The sequence below is a fragment of the Drosophila bipectinata genome, chromosome XL (assembly GCF_030179905.1).
Source record: "Drosophila bipectinata strain 14024-0381.07 chromosome XL, DbipHiC1v2, whole genome shotgun sequence".
NCBI classification, from domain to species: domain Eukaryota; kingdom Metazoa; phylum Arthropoda; class Insecta; order Diptera; family Drosophilidae; genus Drosophila; species Drosophila bipectinata.
The window spans coordinates 14,905,782-14,921,599 of NC_091734.1; the positions used below are offsets into that span (position 1 = coordinate 14,905,782).

General features: G+C 41.8%; 3 protein-coding genes across 3 annotated transcripts; 2 read left to right on the plus strand and 1 right to left on the minus strand.

The window, feature by feature from the left end:
- Positions 1–434: 434 nt before the first annotated feature.
- On the minus strand, positions 435–1,860 carry LOC108127925 (uncharacterized). Its single transcript, XM_017245255.3, has 2 exons — positions 636–1,860; positions 435–563 (listed from the first exon to the last, which is right to left on the minus strand). The coding sequence occupies exons 1-2, from the start codon at positions 1,530–1,532 to the stop codon at positions 453–455; spliced, it is 1,008 nt and encodes a 335-aa protein (XP_017100744.2). The 5' UTR covers positions 1,533–1,860; the 3' UTR covers positions 435–452.
- Positions 1,861–8,377: 6,517 nt separating this feature from the next.
- On the plus strand, positions 8,378–10,846 carry Phf7 (PHD finger protein 7). Its single transcript, XM_017245249.3, has 3 exons — positions 8,378–8,612; positions 8,677–9,173; positions 9,233–10,846. Exons 1-3 carry the CDS (start codon positions 8,514–8,516, stop codon positions 10,155–10,157), a joined length of 1,521 nt encoding a protein of 506 aa, XP_017100738.2. The 5' UTR covers positions 8,378–8,513; the 3' UTR covers positions 10,158–10,846.
- Positions 10,847–11,184: 338 nt separating this feature from the next.
- Rab35 (RAS oncogene family member Rab35) lies at positions 11,185–15,159 on the plus strand. Its single transcript, XM_017245296.3, has 3 exons — positions 11,185–12,294; positions 13,998–14,297; positions 14,355–15,159. The coding sequence occupies exons 1-3, from the start codon at positions 12,243–12,245 to the stop codon at positions 14,603–14,605; spliced, it is 603 nt and encodes a 200-aa protein (XP_017100785.1). The 5' UTR covers positions 11,185–12,242; the 3' UTR covers positions 14,606–15,159.
- Positions 15,160–15,818: the final 659 nt, after the last annotated feature.

Genomic DNA, 15,818 nt, shown 5'->3' on the forward strand with positions numbered 1-15,818 from the left:
GGGAACGGATCTTCGCACCTAGCACCCAAGGCCGAGAGTGTAGGTTCTCATGAAAGTCAGGCACTATAGCCGAAGTGACGGGATGGCCTCTTGGAAGAATATTCGTATGGCCTCTTTCCAAGACGAAGCTACCAGCATCTCATCTTCAAAGGGAGAAAGCGGGCTTGAGGATAGAACCAATCTGCCTGATCTCAACAAGCTTATCTCTTCCTTAGACTCAGAACGCTGGGCTAGAGTCTTCCACATTCTTCACTGCGTTGCACACTTTTACCAAAATTATAATACCCTCTGCAAGGGTATAAACAGCTTATGGATAAAGGGTAATACTTTTAGGTACTAAGAAAGTAACTTTTTTGACCTTTATTCACCGTATTGTTTATTAATTGCTTATATAATTAACAATTGTATATTGCTTATATAATTAATTAACAATTGTTTATAATTAACAATTGCTACTGAACTGATCTTCTGATAAAAGGGAGCATCATGTTCACGTATTCGGCGCAGCTATCCTTTAGACTCTGGATGTTAGGAATAAATCGAAGAGCCAATATCTCTTTTTTCTAAAATAAGGAAAAATATAAAAATTACAGATTTGAAAAGAATGAGTATGCGTTTTTGGGGGAAAAACGTACAATATTGGGGCCTGCAATTACTCTTCGGAGCTTCTGAACATTGGTTTTGTCCTCCTCCAGGTCACTCTCCATTTCTTTCACTTTTTCGGTGGCATTCTCAATCTTTTGCGTCAGGTCCGTGAAGAAATGCTCAATAAGCTCTACTTGCTCCTGGTAAGGTTTCATTCGTTTCCAATGAACCAAATCGGTGATACCAAACGCGGCAAAGGCATAGGTGAAGCCCAGTGAAGCACCAATCGGTCCAAAAACCAGGAAACCGATCGCATCAAACAAGGCGCCAAGAGAATCAACAGAGTGAGGGTTGATTCTCTTCTGCAGATCCACCTTTTCTTCGCTATAGAAGCCCCCTGGGCCGAAATCGTCGTGGACATCATGCGAAATATCTTTAAACGCATTTTTGAGCTGAGCAGTTTTGTATTGGACATTGGAGAGGAGTTCCAAAGATTTTCCGGTTTTTGTGAGGCCCGATTCCAGAGTAGACACGGTCAGGTTCCAGATTAGAATCCTATTCGTTTCCGACAGTTTGCTGTCCCCAATTTTATCGATGAAGATATTAAAGGGGACGGTGGAGGAAATGCACCAATCGAAAACTGAGCCCACACAGTTTTGGTAGGTGAGACGGGCTTGGGAGTTCAAAGGGCGAATCTGAGGCAGCTTGTCCTTGGCTTTGCCCTTGTATCTCAGCATGGCTTTATCAATCTCATCGATGGCATCCTGCAGCTCCGCAAACTTCACCTTCCTGTCGAACTCGGCTTGATATTTCACCAGGATTTTCGACAAACTTTCAATGCCTTTTTTGATATCAAGCTCGGTCTCATCGCACCTGGCAAAGAAAGGACAAAACGCACAAAATGCAAGTGCCGTTGTCAAAATGACGGCAGAAGGATCCTTTCCCATAACTGATCAAGGAGGATTAATCCACTGGCGAGGAGCTGACTGGTGCTTCCCTGACGAGAGAAGATCCGCTATTCTTTTCGAAATGTACGATTTTCGGTCTTATATATACCCAAAAAGTGAATACACCAAAGAACACTTAACACTAATTCGGTTCTTGGGAACTGTTAATAATTCCTAAATCAAGAGATGTATCGTAGTTGCAAATAAAAGACTCAGATTTCGCGGAAGCTAATAGGCATTAATGAAGAAGTTCTTTAATATTCAATTTAGACATTCTCCTTATCTTTTGAGGGAGGCGGAATCGGGGCTCAGTGTGATTATGACATTGAAACTTTTTTGCAAATTTTGACATTAAAATGTATGCTTTTACTGATAGTGATATTTTTTGGACACATATTTTCCTTTATGTGTCCATAACGAAGTTCGAATAAATGCCCGAAAAGGGTGGGGTGAATTGAAATTTAAGATTTATTAACATTTACAAATGGTATCACAAAAGCCATGATTCCCAGAATCATACATATATGTACATATACATTTTCAGATCTATAAGTATATGGGTAGTTCTCAAGAAAGGTCAACCACAAGTTGCAAGTTCATGAAAAGGTGTTTTTCAAATATTTTTATTCAAATATTATCTATTCATTTCCATCCAGCGTGTGAGTTTGATGAACATCAATTGCACGGTAATTTGGAACGTATGAAGAGACTTAGTAGGATCTGCCTACTCGGTGCGCGTCGATCTGCCGGACCGCTTGTGTGGATTAGCCTCCGGAGGCTATACAACTACTTATTAACATTCCGAACTTAATGCGGCAATGTGATAGCTGCGTCATTGGAAATGATTCGCATTCCAAAATTGATGAGCTGAATCATAAGGTTCTGGATCTAGAATCCCTTTTCGAAAGCCTATGCCAAAGTGGATCATGCCCTGGTAAATGGAGCGGCTGTGCCCGCTGGACGCGCCTCTTCGGCTGGAGTCCATGCTGTTGCTCCCCTTCTATGCCTACCATCACTGGGAGCACCTACCAAAGGCTACACTGGGCCAGGCCCCAACGGCATCTAAGGGATCTGTCCCGAGGAAGAAGAAGGCTGTCAGCTTCAAGTGCTTCCCACCTTAAAATACCTTCATATTGGTAAATTCGCGAAGTCTACCCTGATCAAGGCTGATCCAAAAAGAATGCTGACATCAACGCCCTCAAGTTCGTCAACTTTAAATTGGGAGTTCCGGATCAAAATTTCCCTACAGCCTTCAATGATGATTTTTGGCCTATGTAGGTAAAAGTCAGCCGGTTTGTTCATAGAGAGCCTGCTAAGGTTATTGACCTCCCGGCGATTCTACCTTTACCGCAATCTTCAAAAAAACCCCAGTAAGCGTAACCTCTTATTCTTCTCAAGCTGCAGTTCGTCTGTCTTCAATTCCTCCAATAATTGGCTTCGTTTGCTGATCGATATTCTTCAACTACAACAACTTTTTTCAAGGCGAGTTGTTTATTTCTTATCTTCACTTGTGGATGCCCAGCAACAACAAGACGATGGTAATCGAGACGTTGGCAGCGCATCGCTCATCTTATCTTTTTTTCGCCGATGGAAGATGTTTATTTACGTTTTGGACGTGTGGGTAGATCTTTGCTGCGTTTGGGTGTGCCTGACTATGAAAGCTCAATGTTTTCACCTGGCACTGGATTTGCCTTGCAACTGGACTCTCGCAGGTCTACTGATGGGTCTAATGGAAATTTCTATGTGTCCTTGTCGGCTATTTTGCAAGCTATGCGTATTGGATATGCCTCCACATGCACCAGTACCAGGAGTGCACTTTCACCATCACCGCCTTGCCGTCCAATTCCCAGTTTGGACTGTAGCTACTCGTCGTCCTTGGACCCTAATAAAAGCCTAAAAGTTCTATTCCAAAATATATCGGGAATGAGAACCAAGACCCGGATGGTATTCCTCAATTCTTCTGCCTGCGATTTTGATGTAATCATCCTTGTGGAAAGTCCTCTGAGTTCTTCGAACCTAACTTGTACCATGTATTTCGAAAAGACCGAGATGCATTGAGTACCCAGTGTGGGCGAGGTGGAGGTGTGATCATCGCTATCCCTCGATCTCTTCAGGCTACACCACTGCGCCTTCCGGTGGCCGACCCTATACTGGATCAGCTTGCTGTTTCAATCCAGGGCTTCCAGGGCCCGTTCGTCATCATTGCATCATACATCCCTCCGAACAGCGCATTTAGTATATATCATGCGCATATGGAAAACATCACTAGTGTCTGTGCTAGAACGTCGGACCCTACCGCTTTGATGGTAGCTGGCGATTTCAACCTGAGCTCCATTGTCTGGACCCGGAATCTCCCTGCATGCTACCTAGCAACGTTCACCAGAGTCATGAAATTGTAGTTTTAGATGATATTTTTAGTGTGGGCCTCTCCCAAGTAAATAGTATTTTTAATGATTTATCCAAAATTCTTGATCTTATATTTTTAAATAATTTGATTAATAGTAAAGTAGAATTATGCAATGTACCATTAAGTCCTTGTGATATGCACCACAAGCCGTTGGTAATTAACATTGAGTTTTATAGTTTTTTGCCTTCTGCAGCCCCCATTCCATATTATCATCTGAATGATACTAACTTGTCACTTATTAACGCCTCTATTTCAGCCTTTGATTGGGTTTCCCTTTTTTCGGAAGGCTCAATCGATGATTGTTATACTAAGTTCTTGGTTGCCCTTTTTAATATTATTGATACTTATGCCCCTGTGAGGGTACGAAGATCCTATAGGCTTCCCTGGTATACAAAAGGTTTAAAAAATTTAAAGAATAGAAGGGATAAGCACTACAAACGATTTATAATGACAGGTGAGACTCGAGCAGGAGAGCTGTACCGGCAATTTAAGCGGGAATTTGATTTCCTTAATAAGTTCCTCTACAATCAGTATATATCCGATGTTGAAGCTAGCCTTCGATCCAATCCTAAAGCTTTTTGGCGGTTTTTTAACAGCAAAAAGTCAAAATCGGACATACCTTCATCCATATGTTATGGTAATTTAGCAGCCGACTCGGATCAGGGCGTTTCTGATCTTTTTGCAGAATACTTTGCCTCTAACTTGGAGCCGAAGGTTCCTTGGAGTGATTATGAAACTCTTCTTAGCATTGAGCCTTTTCTCAATGTGAGTAACATGGACGTTTTGGACGATATGGTCAATCTTCCGTATGGAACTTTTTTGACAAGTCGACTGATGGCAGGACAGCCAAATGTATTAAATGTGGCAAAACATACCAAACAAGTGGCTATACGAGCAACTTGTCTTGCCACTTCAAGAGGATACATCCATTCATAAAAAAAAATATGATATGTCCTCGAATAGAAAGCAAAAACTGGTCAGTGCCTTATGCGAGTACATTTGCTCGGACTTGCGCCCTCTATCAGTGGTAGAAAATAAAGGCTTCCGCAATTTTGTAAACCAGCTCGATCCAAGGTACGAATTGCCTTCACGAGCCACGTTAAGGAACGTTCATTTGGAAAATGCATTCAAAGAAAAGAAGGCAAAGTTGTCTGCCTTTTTAGATGTGATGATGAATGTTAAAAGCATGTGAGATACTGCAAATTAGACATATTCCATGCTTTGCCCATTTAATTAATTTGACCGTCCAGGACTGTTTGGCAGCGGAAAAAATAAAGCCCGTTCTGGACAAATGTAAGCGAATTTTATCTTTTTTTAAAAGTAGTACAATTGCGTATGCCAAGTTGGAAGAGGCCCAGGAGTCCGAACGTCCATATAGTTTAAAACAAGAAGGTCCCACAAGGTGGAACAGCGCCTTCTATATGGTAGAGAGGATACTTTTAACAAAGGTTGCCATCGCAAGTGTGCTCCTCAACACGCCCAAAGGGTTAATGCCGCTTACGGCGGATGAAGTGTCCATTCTAGGGGATTTAAAGGCCATTCTATCACCGTTTGAGCATGCGACAGTACACACATCGTCAAGTTCTTCAGTAACTGTGTCGTCGGTTTCCTGTGGTTTGTGGGATTTTGGACAATCTAACGGCTCTCAGATCAACGCTCCAGACTAAGGTGGGTCAAGATGCCTGTGAAAATCTACTTGAAGGGGTCAATAGAAGATTGGTCCCCTTTAAAAGTCGATCAGTATCAAGAATGACCACAATTCTTGACCCTCGTTTCAAGAAGGAAGGATTTTGGAATTCGTTCAACTCCTTCCAAGCGGTGAAATCTTTAGAGGAGGAACTGACCCACATCAACGCTCTAACAAAGTCTTCAACATGTTCTAGCCCGCCAACACCAGAACCAGCTGCAGAAACCACCGCTTTATTTAGCTTTTTACAATCAAGCAAATCGTACAAAGTCCAAAGCCCTCGCGTGGATTCAATATTAGCATTGCGGCATTACTTAAATGCTAGTAATTTGGACCCTGCTCAAAATCCATTAGATTACTGGAAGGTAAAAAAAATTAACAATTTAGTTTGTAACTATCTTAAAAATCGAATTTCTTCTTTCTACAGATATCAACAGACAATGCATTTAAAAAGTGCATTTTTAAATACTTTTGCGTACCGGCCACTTTCACAGAAAGTGAGAGAATGTTCAGCAAAGCAGGACTTCTCGTAAGCGAGAAGCGAAGCTCGCTAAAACAAAAGAATGTTAACATGATTTTGTTTCTAAACAAAAATGACTGGATTTAGTTTTAATTTTCTTTTTTCGCTTTGTTTTTGTTGAGTAAAACTCGTTGCTGTTATTTTCGTTTCAATTATTTTTTCATTGCGTTCTATGAAACACCAGCTTTAAGTTTCATTTTTAATATAAGAGTAGTATTTAAGAGTCATTTTGAATTTTGAAATATTATTAAAGAAAACTATGGATCTCACACAAAGCGTAATTTTTTATAAATAAATTACACCTTCTATTAATTTATTTTTAATAAATAAATATATTTTAATATGATATGGTGTGAGAAAATTTTTTTTAATCGATGATTTTCCAGCTCAATTAAGAGGAGTATCGCTTCCCTTTTTACTCCCCTTCAACTGCTGTTCTCCTTGACGCTCTCATCTGGTAGATTCCCCTTGGAAGATTAATTCTATAACGCTTATTCACAAAAGTGGCAGTAGGTCTGATGTTACCAACTATCGACATATAGCCAAAATTTGCAACGTCGCTAAGATACTGCAGCGGATAGTAACTAAAAAATTGACTTTTCTGGCTCGCAATTTTATATCCCCCAACCAGCATGGTTTTTGCCTGGGAGGTCCACTGCAACTAATTTAGCGGTCTTCTCTAAGCACTGCTTTGAAGCTTTTGAAAACCGATTTCAGGTTAATGCCATTTACTCCAAAAAAAATTTTTAAAATTTGCTCTTCTGCCCCTAAGGTTTCAGGATCCTGTTCCTTCATACCAGAGCCGTTGCCTTCTTCTGAATGTTTGCACGTTGGAGGATCGACGTAAACTGGCAGCTTTAACTTTTTTGAACAGTTTAGTCGTTGATAACATTGATTGTCCTTTTTTATTGGGACTCATTAATTTTAATGTTCCTTAAAGGGATCTTCGTACCTTTGCCCCCTTTCGGGTCAAGTGTCACAGGCCAATTATCTTTTAAATGGGCCGATTGAGCAGGCTCTTTCTTATTTTAATTCTTTGCCGCCTAGCCTCCGAATTGAGTGGGGCTCTGATAAGGGTGTGTTAAAACGCATGTTGATCAGGCACTTATTAAGTTTTTATTAGTATTGCAGTATTATTTATTAGTTTGTAAGTTGTTATTATGTAGCCATGTAAGGATTTGTCCGTTGGCGAAATAAATAAATAAATAGATTAAAAAAAAAAAAAAGTGCTCCGGTTCACCGCGCCGGGGTCGCCGGACGCCTCCCCGGTGTACCCTGGGTCACACTCGGGCCGTTTTCCCGCCGGAAAATTGGTAGTTTTTCTCGATTTCTTTTCTTCGCCAAAATTTGGCGCTGATCCCTCCATGGCCTTTTGCCCGGAGAGACAATGCCCCAACGGAAAATTTGCCATCTTAACCGGTTGCACTCCTCCTAATCTCTCTGTGGCCCTTTCTAATCTGAAACTTCTCTCCTAGATGGCCCACCTTTCCCAACTACCTTTCTTTTAAAAGATACAAGCGTTACGCAACGCCTTCCATCCTCCGCCCAGGCAGAACTCGCCCATGGCCACCACTTCAAGACTCTGGTCATCAGTACTCCCAAGCCTTTCGTCTTCCATGTGGAGCTCCATCGGCCCACCAAGCTCAATGCCATAAACAAGCAGATGTGGATGTAGGTGAAGGCCTCCAATAAATAAGGGAGATTGTAGAATTCTATAATCCTCAGGGAGATCAAGGAGTGCTTCGAAGGTCTCTCCACGAACCCCGGACTCTGGGGGCGGCCAGCATTTCCTATCGGCCGGCCAGGGTTGACCAGCCGACACCTACCAGTCGCGGTGGGAGCCAGTTTCAAAAATGTGTTCAAGCGGGACAACGACATGGCTGCAGAATGATTTCCAAATTCAAATCCACTTGCAACAGCGAAATTGTTTGGTTTTATATTATTATCGATAGGTCGATAAATTACTGCAACGGTGATGCCACATAGTGGGAATTGCATATCGATGGCACTATCGAAAAGTCCTCTTAGAAATGGTCTACCTTCTAGGCGAAATAAATTGCATATCCAAGCTAATTTCAGTTCTTTGTGTGAATTTCGCAAATACGTGGTAACAAAATTTATTTCTCAATAAATATATTCCAAAGACCGTTTCTTGTTTTGAGTAGCGATAGCAATAGTAGGCTGTACGAACACTTTTTCGTTCACTTCCCAACACTGCCGAACGGAGTCACCTTTGATAAATACTTTTGGCGGGTCGGACGCCCGAGCTGGAAACTTCACAATCAAATTGTTATTCTTTTGATGTGCACCTACAATTCGGTTTGGGAGATATTTTTTTTGTGAACCGAACACAAGGGAAAACACATAATGGCGCCGTGCGTGCTGTGTCGTAGCTATGTAAAGGACGAATTAATTTTCGGGGCAGTTAAGGAACACGAGAATATGTGGATGCATACAAATTGCTTGGTGAGTTTCTGTGCCGCGAATGAGTTCGTAATTGCTTTACGCGGAACTTTACGGGTTTTTGCAGTATTTGAGCTCAAATCTGAAGCAGTGTGGCTCCGAGGACGAAGGAATCCTGTGCTTCATGCCGGATGACATCGTTGCGGAGGCCGAGCGCTGTCGCTCTCTGATCTGTTATTATTGCCACGAACCGGGAGCGAATATTGGATGCTGCCAGCCGGCATGCCGACGCACCTTTCACACCAAGTGCGGGTACGACAACATGACCCAGAGCGAGTTTCGCGGAACCTTCAAATCATACTGCCACCAGCATGTGCGCAGCTACCGCTACCGCCCCGCTCCCAACGAAGACTGCGTCATATGCCAAGATCGCCTGGCTGGGAGCGAGGAACGGTTTAATGTGAGCACCATGCTCCACTCACCCTGCTGTCGCAATGGATGGTACCACCGACACTGCCTTCAGTCGTATGCAAACTCAGCCGGATACTTTTTCAAATGCCCGTTGTGCAACAACAACACTGTATTTAATGACGTAGCTCTGCGCGGGATCTCAGTGCCAAATAGGTGAGTTCCAGCTCCAATTCTGAAACGATTCGACATTACTATTCGCATGTTCCGTTTAGTGACGCTTCCTGGGAATCTGATCCGAATGCTTATGTGGAGCAGACTCAAAGGGATCAGATGTGCACCGCCGATCGCTGCATATGTGGAACTCGATACGTATTTGCTGAAAGTTTGATGTACTGCATCCTATGCGGGGCGAATCCTGCGCACCCCTTCTGCAGCCGCCAGGACGAGAACACCTACACATGCAAGGTTTGTAGCCCAGTCTCCGAAGGTATCCAGGTTGCAGACGACCCGGAGGATCAGGTTGAGGAGCAGGAGAGCCAGGACGAACAGGACGACCATGACAATGCTAGAGACGAGGACTATGTCCCGGAGGCGGAAGATGCGGAAGATACAGAAGAAGATGAAAAGAAGCAGCCAAATAAGCCAGAGGCCATGGAAGAATCTGACTCTGATGATGACAGGATCATGTTATTGGCGTATTCGAATTCTGTGGGCCGCCGCCATGTTCGCCGCTCCAATTCTCCGAGTACTTCCCAGACGCCCAGCTATAATTTGCGCTCCCTGAGCAACCAGGAGAACGCCCCTCCAACGGCGGCTCTCCGCCGCTCGCAGAGAAGGTCGCTCACAGTCTTTCTTCCGGCGGCAACCGAGTTAGCTCCATCTGATGAGGAGAATAAGGAGGATAAGCCAGCCCCAGAGGACCCCTTGGCTACACCACGTCAATTTCTGCGTTCCCTCTCGCCAGTGGCGGCTGCCACTCGCTCCTCGGCCCGTATTCAGAATCGCCGTCAGCCGCTGCTCACACAAGCAGACTCGAACGATGCCGCGTCCACTAGTGCTGGAGCGCGTGCTCGTCGCTTTACGACCACTGGAGCATCCGCTTCCTTGAACGACTTGGCTCCACCGAACCTGGACATATCCTGTGTGGCAAACAGGACCCGCAGGCGCTTGCCCTTCTACAGGGGCCGCCGCAGATAGGCTCAGTTTCTCAAGCAACTATTCAAGAATTATTCATCTGAAATACTTAAACATTTACATTTACCGGATGGCGAGCTTCGTTATCATTCCCTAAATTATCCTGTTGTAGCGTTAAGTTTTGGCAAGTAGGACTCGCCGAGGATTTCGATGAGGAATTGCATTCCGCAATTGTATCTCTCAGGACAAGAATTTTCCCAGGATAGCAAGCACTGTTATCATTTCCAAAATTATCCTGTTACGCGTTACCCTGTTATTTGGAATTTGTACATGCTTAACACTTGTATCTTTAACCTTTCCAATAATAACACTAACAACCAACGTATTGCATAAGTATGTATATATCCTGGTATCTGCAGCACCAGTCTAAGCGAGATAGCTGAAGATGCTCCTAAGCGAAAGAGAGGGAAGACAAGGCTTTTAGTTTTTTAATTTTTTTGTTTCTAGATCTTAAATTATGGTGCCCATATCTTGAAGTTTGAAAGGTTTTGTATATTTTCTGTACATATTATTTAAGACTATTTTTTACTTACAAAATTGCTGTGCGATGAATAGTAACCAACAGGCAATGGATTTTCTTATTTATTTCCTAAGAGTAAGTTTGAAGTTTATTTAAAATATTATTTTAAGTATTGCAACGGAAGTATTAACAAATTTTTTATTTAAAATAAAATTAATCCATTTCATTTAAATTAACTTATTATTTTTTTTTAGTTTTTTTTGTAACGAATAATCAAAAACTATGGTTTCCTTAATAGTTGTTAAAAAATATTAAACTTAAGAAGCAATTGAAATCAAATGACAATATAAAAATCGTTAAAAACTTTGTTGTCTTTTTTTAATGAAAAATTAGCAAATATAAAGCAAGAGATGCAAATATTAATTAGAGGGGTATTTGGGTTTAAAAAAAAATGAAATTAAACAACCAGTGTGTGCCCACTGTGGAGGGCAAATCGCCCGCTCGCCCATCGATAACACGGCCGTGACAACGTGGCGATAACACGATATTCGCAACGCACCCACAAGCTGGCCACACTGGAGCATATAGTTTTTTGGTTTTACATGTATTTGTGCGTTAGTAATAGTTTATCCAGAATACAATTGTAAATTAAGGACCGACTTGGACGACCCTGAGCCGAGACAAAAGCCGCAGCCCCAACAGCCCAGCCGAGATGAAAGCTTGAGCCGACAGCGCGGTCAAAGGCAGCAAACTCCACTCACAAAATTCAGCAATCAGCCTGGCCTGCGTGTTCGTGTGTGGGTGTGCATGAGCGAGCGAGAGGGTGCGACAGAGGGAGACCGAGCGGTGTAGGTGTAGGGGAGTGTGTGCCTGTGTGTGTGATTGTGCCAGAAAATTGCAAGGGAGGCGGACTTGGCCAATTTGCAGCCCGTGAAGCCCAGAGCCCCGAGACCCGCAACACCGGAGTATCGCTCACCAAGCCATCCCATCATTCCGCCTAGCGCCACCCCAGCTGTTTGAAGAAGAAGAAGAAGCGGCAGCATCAGCATCAGCCGCAGCAGCGCAGCAGCCGCATCTGACAATGCAGCTCGCCCACACACCTAACAGTTGCTGATAAAAGTCAACGCACAGAACGCTAAGAAAAAAAAAAACCCACCAACAGAAGCGGCAAAGGAAGTGAAACAAAAACAGGAGAACAGCGCAGCGGCAGAGCCCAAAAATATATATTTTTTAATCAAGGGAAATTAAATAACAAGGCAGCCAAGCCAGAGCCGGGCGGCAACAACAACAACAACACTTATATAAATTGACACAGACCCCCCAACAACAACAACAACAATAGCCAGCTTATCACGCAGTAGCAACAACAACAACATCAGTAGAAGCATCACCAGAAAGCAAGAACAACAGTTTATCTCAAAAATATTCATATACGAAAAATAAAAAAATAAGAGAAGCCGGCATCCGTGTGTGCTGCTGCTGTGGGTGTGTGCGTAACAGCAGCACTAGCAACAAAAAAAATTTTATAATTTTTTGCGAAAAATATCTTTTTTTTTTTCTCTGTTGGCATTGTTGCAAGCTGCGAGCTGTAAACACCAAGCTACAAAAACAACAACAGCAAGGCGAAAATGGCACGCGGCTTCGATCATCTGTTCAAGCTGCTTATAATTGGCGACAGCGGTGAGTTTTTCCCAGGTTTTCCGACTTAAAAATAGCCAATCATACCCGGCGGCCGCGGATATAGATTTTGAGTTTGTTGTCCCAATTAAAGAGGGGGGGAGCCCAGTTAGCACAGCCGAAAAATATGCATTTTGTTTGGCAGCCAAAAGAACAGTCTCACGAGGCAGAAAGGGGCTTCCTTGATTAATAATTATGTTTAAAAATAAAAATAAACAAAATTTGTTAAGTAACTAATAATCATTAAATCATAAAATATTATCAAAAGTAATTATTAGAAACTGCTTACTAAAGTTTTAACTTGTTTTTAAGTTTTAAATAAAGCCAACCCCAACTCATGTGAAACTTTGGGGCTTAGAGTCTAGTCCCTAGACTATGTAATGCCATTAAACATCTATTTAATTATTAATAATTCTAATAACGAGAGTCCCAATCATACTCACTGATTACAGTATGGGTATTATATTATATTATATTTACACAGAGCTCAGCAAAAAATTAAATAAAAGGGCTTGGGAGGAAAATATATATTATATATAATATCTACATAATATCTATATAATATCTACATATCTTGAAAAATTTTTCTACGTAATTGAAAATTTAAAGAATTAAGTTTTAAAATGTATATATAGTTAAAAAAAAGGTTTTTGGAATTGTTCTTGAATTAAACTAGTTTGTTAGTCAATTTTTACTATTAATATATCCTTAAAAGTTCATTCTTATTATCTTCTTATTAAACATATTATTAAAAATTCGACCTAAATGAAGAATACACATTAAACAAAGCTTTCTCTTAAAAATACTATTTATTTTCATATTCCAATTCAGGGTTTTGTGGTTTATAAACTCGCTTAATACATTTTTCGACCTGACCACTATATTAGTCAGTATTTTTAATTTAAATATATTTCATTTAAATGCCTTAAAATATAAAAAAAAAGAACAATGTCTTAAAACTACTTTGAAAAAAGACAAAAGTTTTTTTAAAACTGAAGCAAAAGAGGTTTTTATTGAAAAAAAATATATTTTCAAATAGAAGAATTCCAAGTTTTAAGACTTTTAAGCTTAAAAAGATTCTTATAATAGTAATTTTGAAGCATTTAAATTTTAGCAAAACAACCTTCAAAATCACAGTAATTATAAGAAGATTAAAGAAAATATTATTAAATCCTTTAAAAAAGGGTTTCTTTTTCAAGAAATTCATAGGATTCTTGTATGTAGTCCCATTCCGAGTTCCAATTCCAATTTTCCGTTTTGAGTTTTTTGAAAATCGTTTTCAAAAAAAGGATTATTGAAAGTTAGAGTTAGAAGAAGAAACGCAAAGAAGAAGAATTTATTAGATTCTAGCTTTTTTTTTATATTTTTCGAGATCTTAATCATCCACTTTTGAGTTACGACCACCCCTTAATTGATTTTTAAAACCTTAGCATAAAGCTAACCCCAGTCAGGGCCCGGCACGGTCTCAGCGGATCAGCTTTCCAAGCCGACCAGGGCAGCCTGCCAACCAGATTTCCCGAAAACCGCACTGTGACTAATTCTGACTAACGAGGGGCAGGAAGTAATCCGTCACCACTCCCACTACAGCTCCCATCCCCTCTCATTCGGCTCCAGTTTCCAGTCTCCTGTAATCGAAGGCATTCCACATAAACGAATGAATCCCCGCCAGAAAGTAACTTAATCGGCAACTCTCTTCCTCCCCCCAGGCGTTGGCAAGTCATCGCTGCTCATCCGCTTCTCGGACGACACGTTCTCGGGCAGTTACATCACCACGATCGGAGTGGACTTCAAGATCCGCACCGTGGACATCGGGGGACTGCGAGTGAAGCTCCAGATCTGGGACACAGCCGGTCAGGAGAGGTTCCGGACGATCACCAGCACATACTACCGGGGCACGCACGGCGTCATTGTGGTCTACGATGTGACGAACGGGGAGTCCTTTGCGAACGTCCGCCGCTGGCTGGAGGAGATCCAAAACAACTGTGACGTGGTGAACAAAGTATTAGGTGAGTGCGAGGAGTAACGGATTTGGGAAAGGATGATCCTATCTAGTGTCCTTTCAGTTGGCAACAAGAACGATGATCCGGACAGGAAGGTGGTGATCACCGAGGACGCGCAGCGCTTCGCGAAACAAATGGACATCGAACTGTTCGAAACATCCGCCAAAGACAACATCAACGTGGACGAAATGTTCCTGTCGATAACGAAGCAGGTGCTCCAGCACAAGCTGCGCACCACCTCCAACGAGCAGCAGAAGGACACGATCCACCTGAAGAACACCCCGGGCACCAAGCGTCGGAAATGCTGCAGTTGAAAGCGGCTCCGGCATGGTAAATGGCACTGCAACTGGAACCGGAACTGGAGTTGGACGGAAGATCAGATCGAGGCGATGGCGTGGCGTCTGGAGAGGGTGGCTCCTGTGAGACGACGCAGAAGGCGCGGGAGGAGCAGGAGCAGGAGCTGGGAGAGCCGTACCCGGGACTGGATCGAGGCCAGAGCCGTGGGAAACGTTGCGGGGGGCGCGTAGTTAGTAGGACTTGTGGGTTATTCGGCGTATGGATACTACGGCACACACACACTCACACAAACACTATATATATATATATATATGTACGGCGTACACCCACACCGTTAGAAATAGCTTACACCAACAACAACACACCACACACACACATACACACACACCTCACATAGAGACAACCAATTTTTGTTTTGTTTTTTTTTCCCCCTTCCCCCGATCGTAATGTGTTTTATTCGGAATAATGCCAGAATAGCCGTAAAACAAAAGTGTAAAAGTGTAAAGCGCAATTAAATGTATTTAGCAATTTATATACATATTAATATATACATAAACGAAATCGAAACAAATCGCATATTTATAAAGCCAGAACATATATTTATATTTCTAAGCGAGAAGAGAGAAGCGAGCGAGAATGCGGAAGATTGTATTTACAATTGAATCAGCGGAGCCTGGAGCGCACTTGAACATGTCTGAGCATGTACGAACACGAATGTATACAACACACCCGTATAGTTAGGGCGACTAATCTGAAAACAATGGCTTCCAACTCAGAACTCTACACTCTTTCGAACTGAGGCGAGCACTCGGCCCGAGATCTATGACCAGAAGCTAAGAATATTCAAATCTACATATATATTTTTTTGCAATAGAAGCATATACATATATATATATATTATATAAAGAATCAGTAAAAGAAAGCTATTATCAAAGATGTAATTGCTAGGTGTGCAGTGTGCTTTTAAAAAAGCATTAATATTGATTAAAATTATATTCAGAAACTGCCATTCCAAAAGATATGTTTATGCTGCCAGGATACTTGATTTTAAGTATTAATTATTTTTCAAAATTAATTTTTTTTTTTTTAACTTTTCAAACACACTGCACACGAAAGAAATCGAAATTGGGAATATTTCCTTGCATCTGTATTTATTTAGACGATATTCCAAACGATATCCCAGACACTCATGAATTGTGTATGTATTGTGTTTCAACACCAAAAATAATG

Coding starts and splice junctions, on each gene's coding strand:
- LOC108127925 (XM_017245255.3), bottom strand. CDS start 1,532: ATGGGAAAGGATCCTTCTGCCGTCATTTTGACAACGGCACTTGCATTT. Junction 564..635: donor TAATTGCAGGCCCCAATATT/GTACGTTTTTCC, acceptor TCCTTATTTTAG/AAAAAAGAGATATTGGCTCT.
- Phf7 (XM_017245249.3), top strand. CDS start 8,514: ATGGCGCCGTGCGTGCTGTGTCGTAGCTATGTAAAGGACGAATTAATT. Junction 8,613..8,676: donor GGATGCATACAAATTGCTTG/GTGAGTTTCTGT, acceptor GGGTTTTTGCAG/TATTTGAGCTCAAATCTGAA. Junction 9,174..9,232: donor GGGATCTCAGTGCCAAATAG/GTGAGTTCCAGC, acceptor TGTTCCGTTTAG/TGACGCTTCCTGGGAATCTG.
- Rab35 (XM_017245296.3), top strand. CDS start 12,243: ATGGCACGCGGCTTCGATCATCTGTTCAAGCTGCTTATAATTGGCGAC. Junction 12,295..13,997: donor GCTTATAATTGGCGACAGCG/GTGAGTTTTTCC, acceptor TCCTCCCCCCAG/GCGTTGGCAAGTCATCGCTG. Junction 14,298..14,354: donor CGTGGTGAACAAAGTATTAG/GTGAGTGCGAGG, acceptor GTGTCCTTTCAG/TTGGCAACAAGAACGATGAT.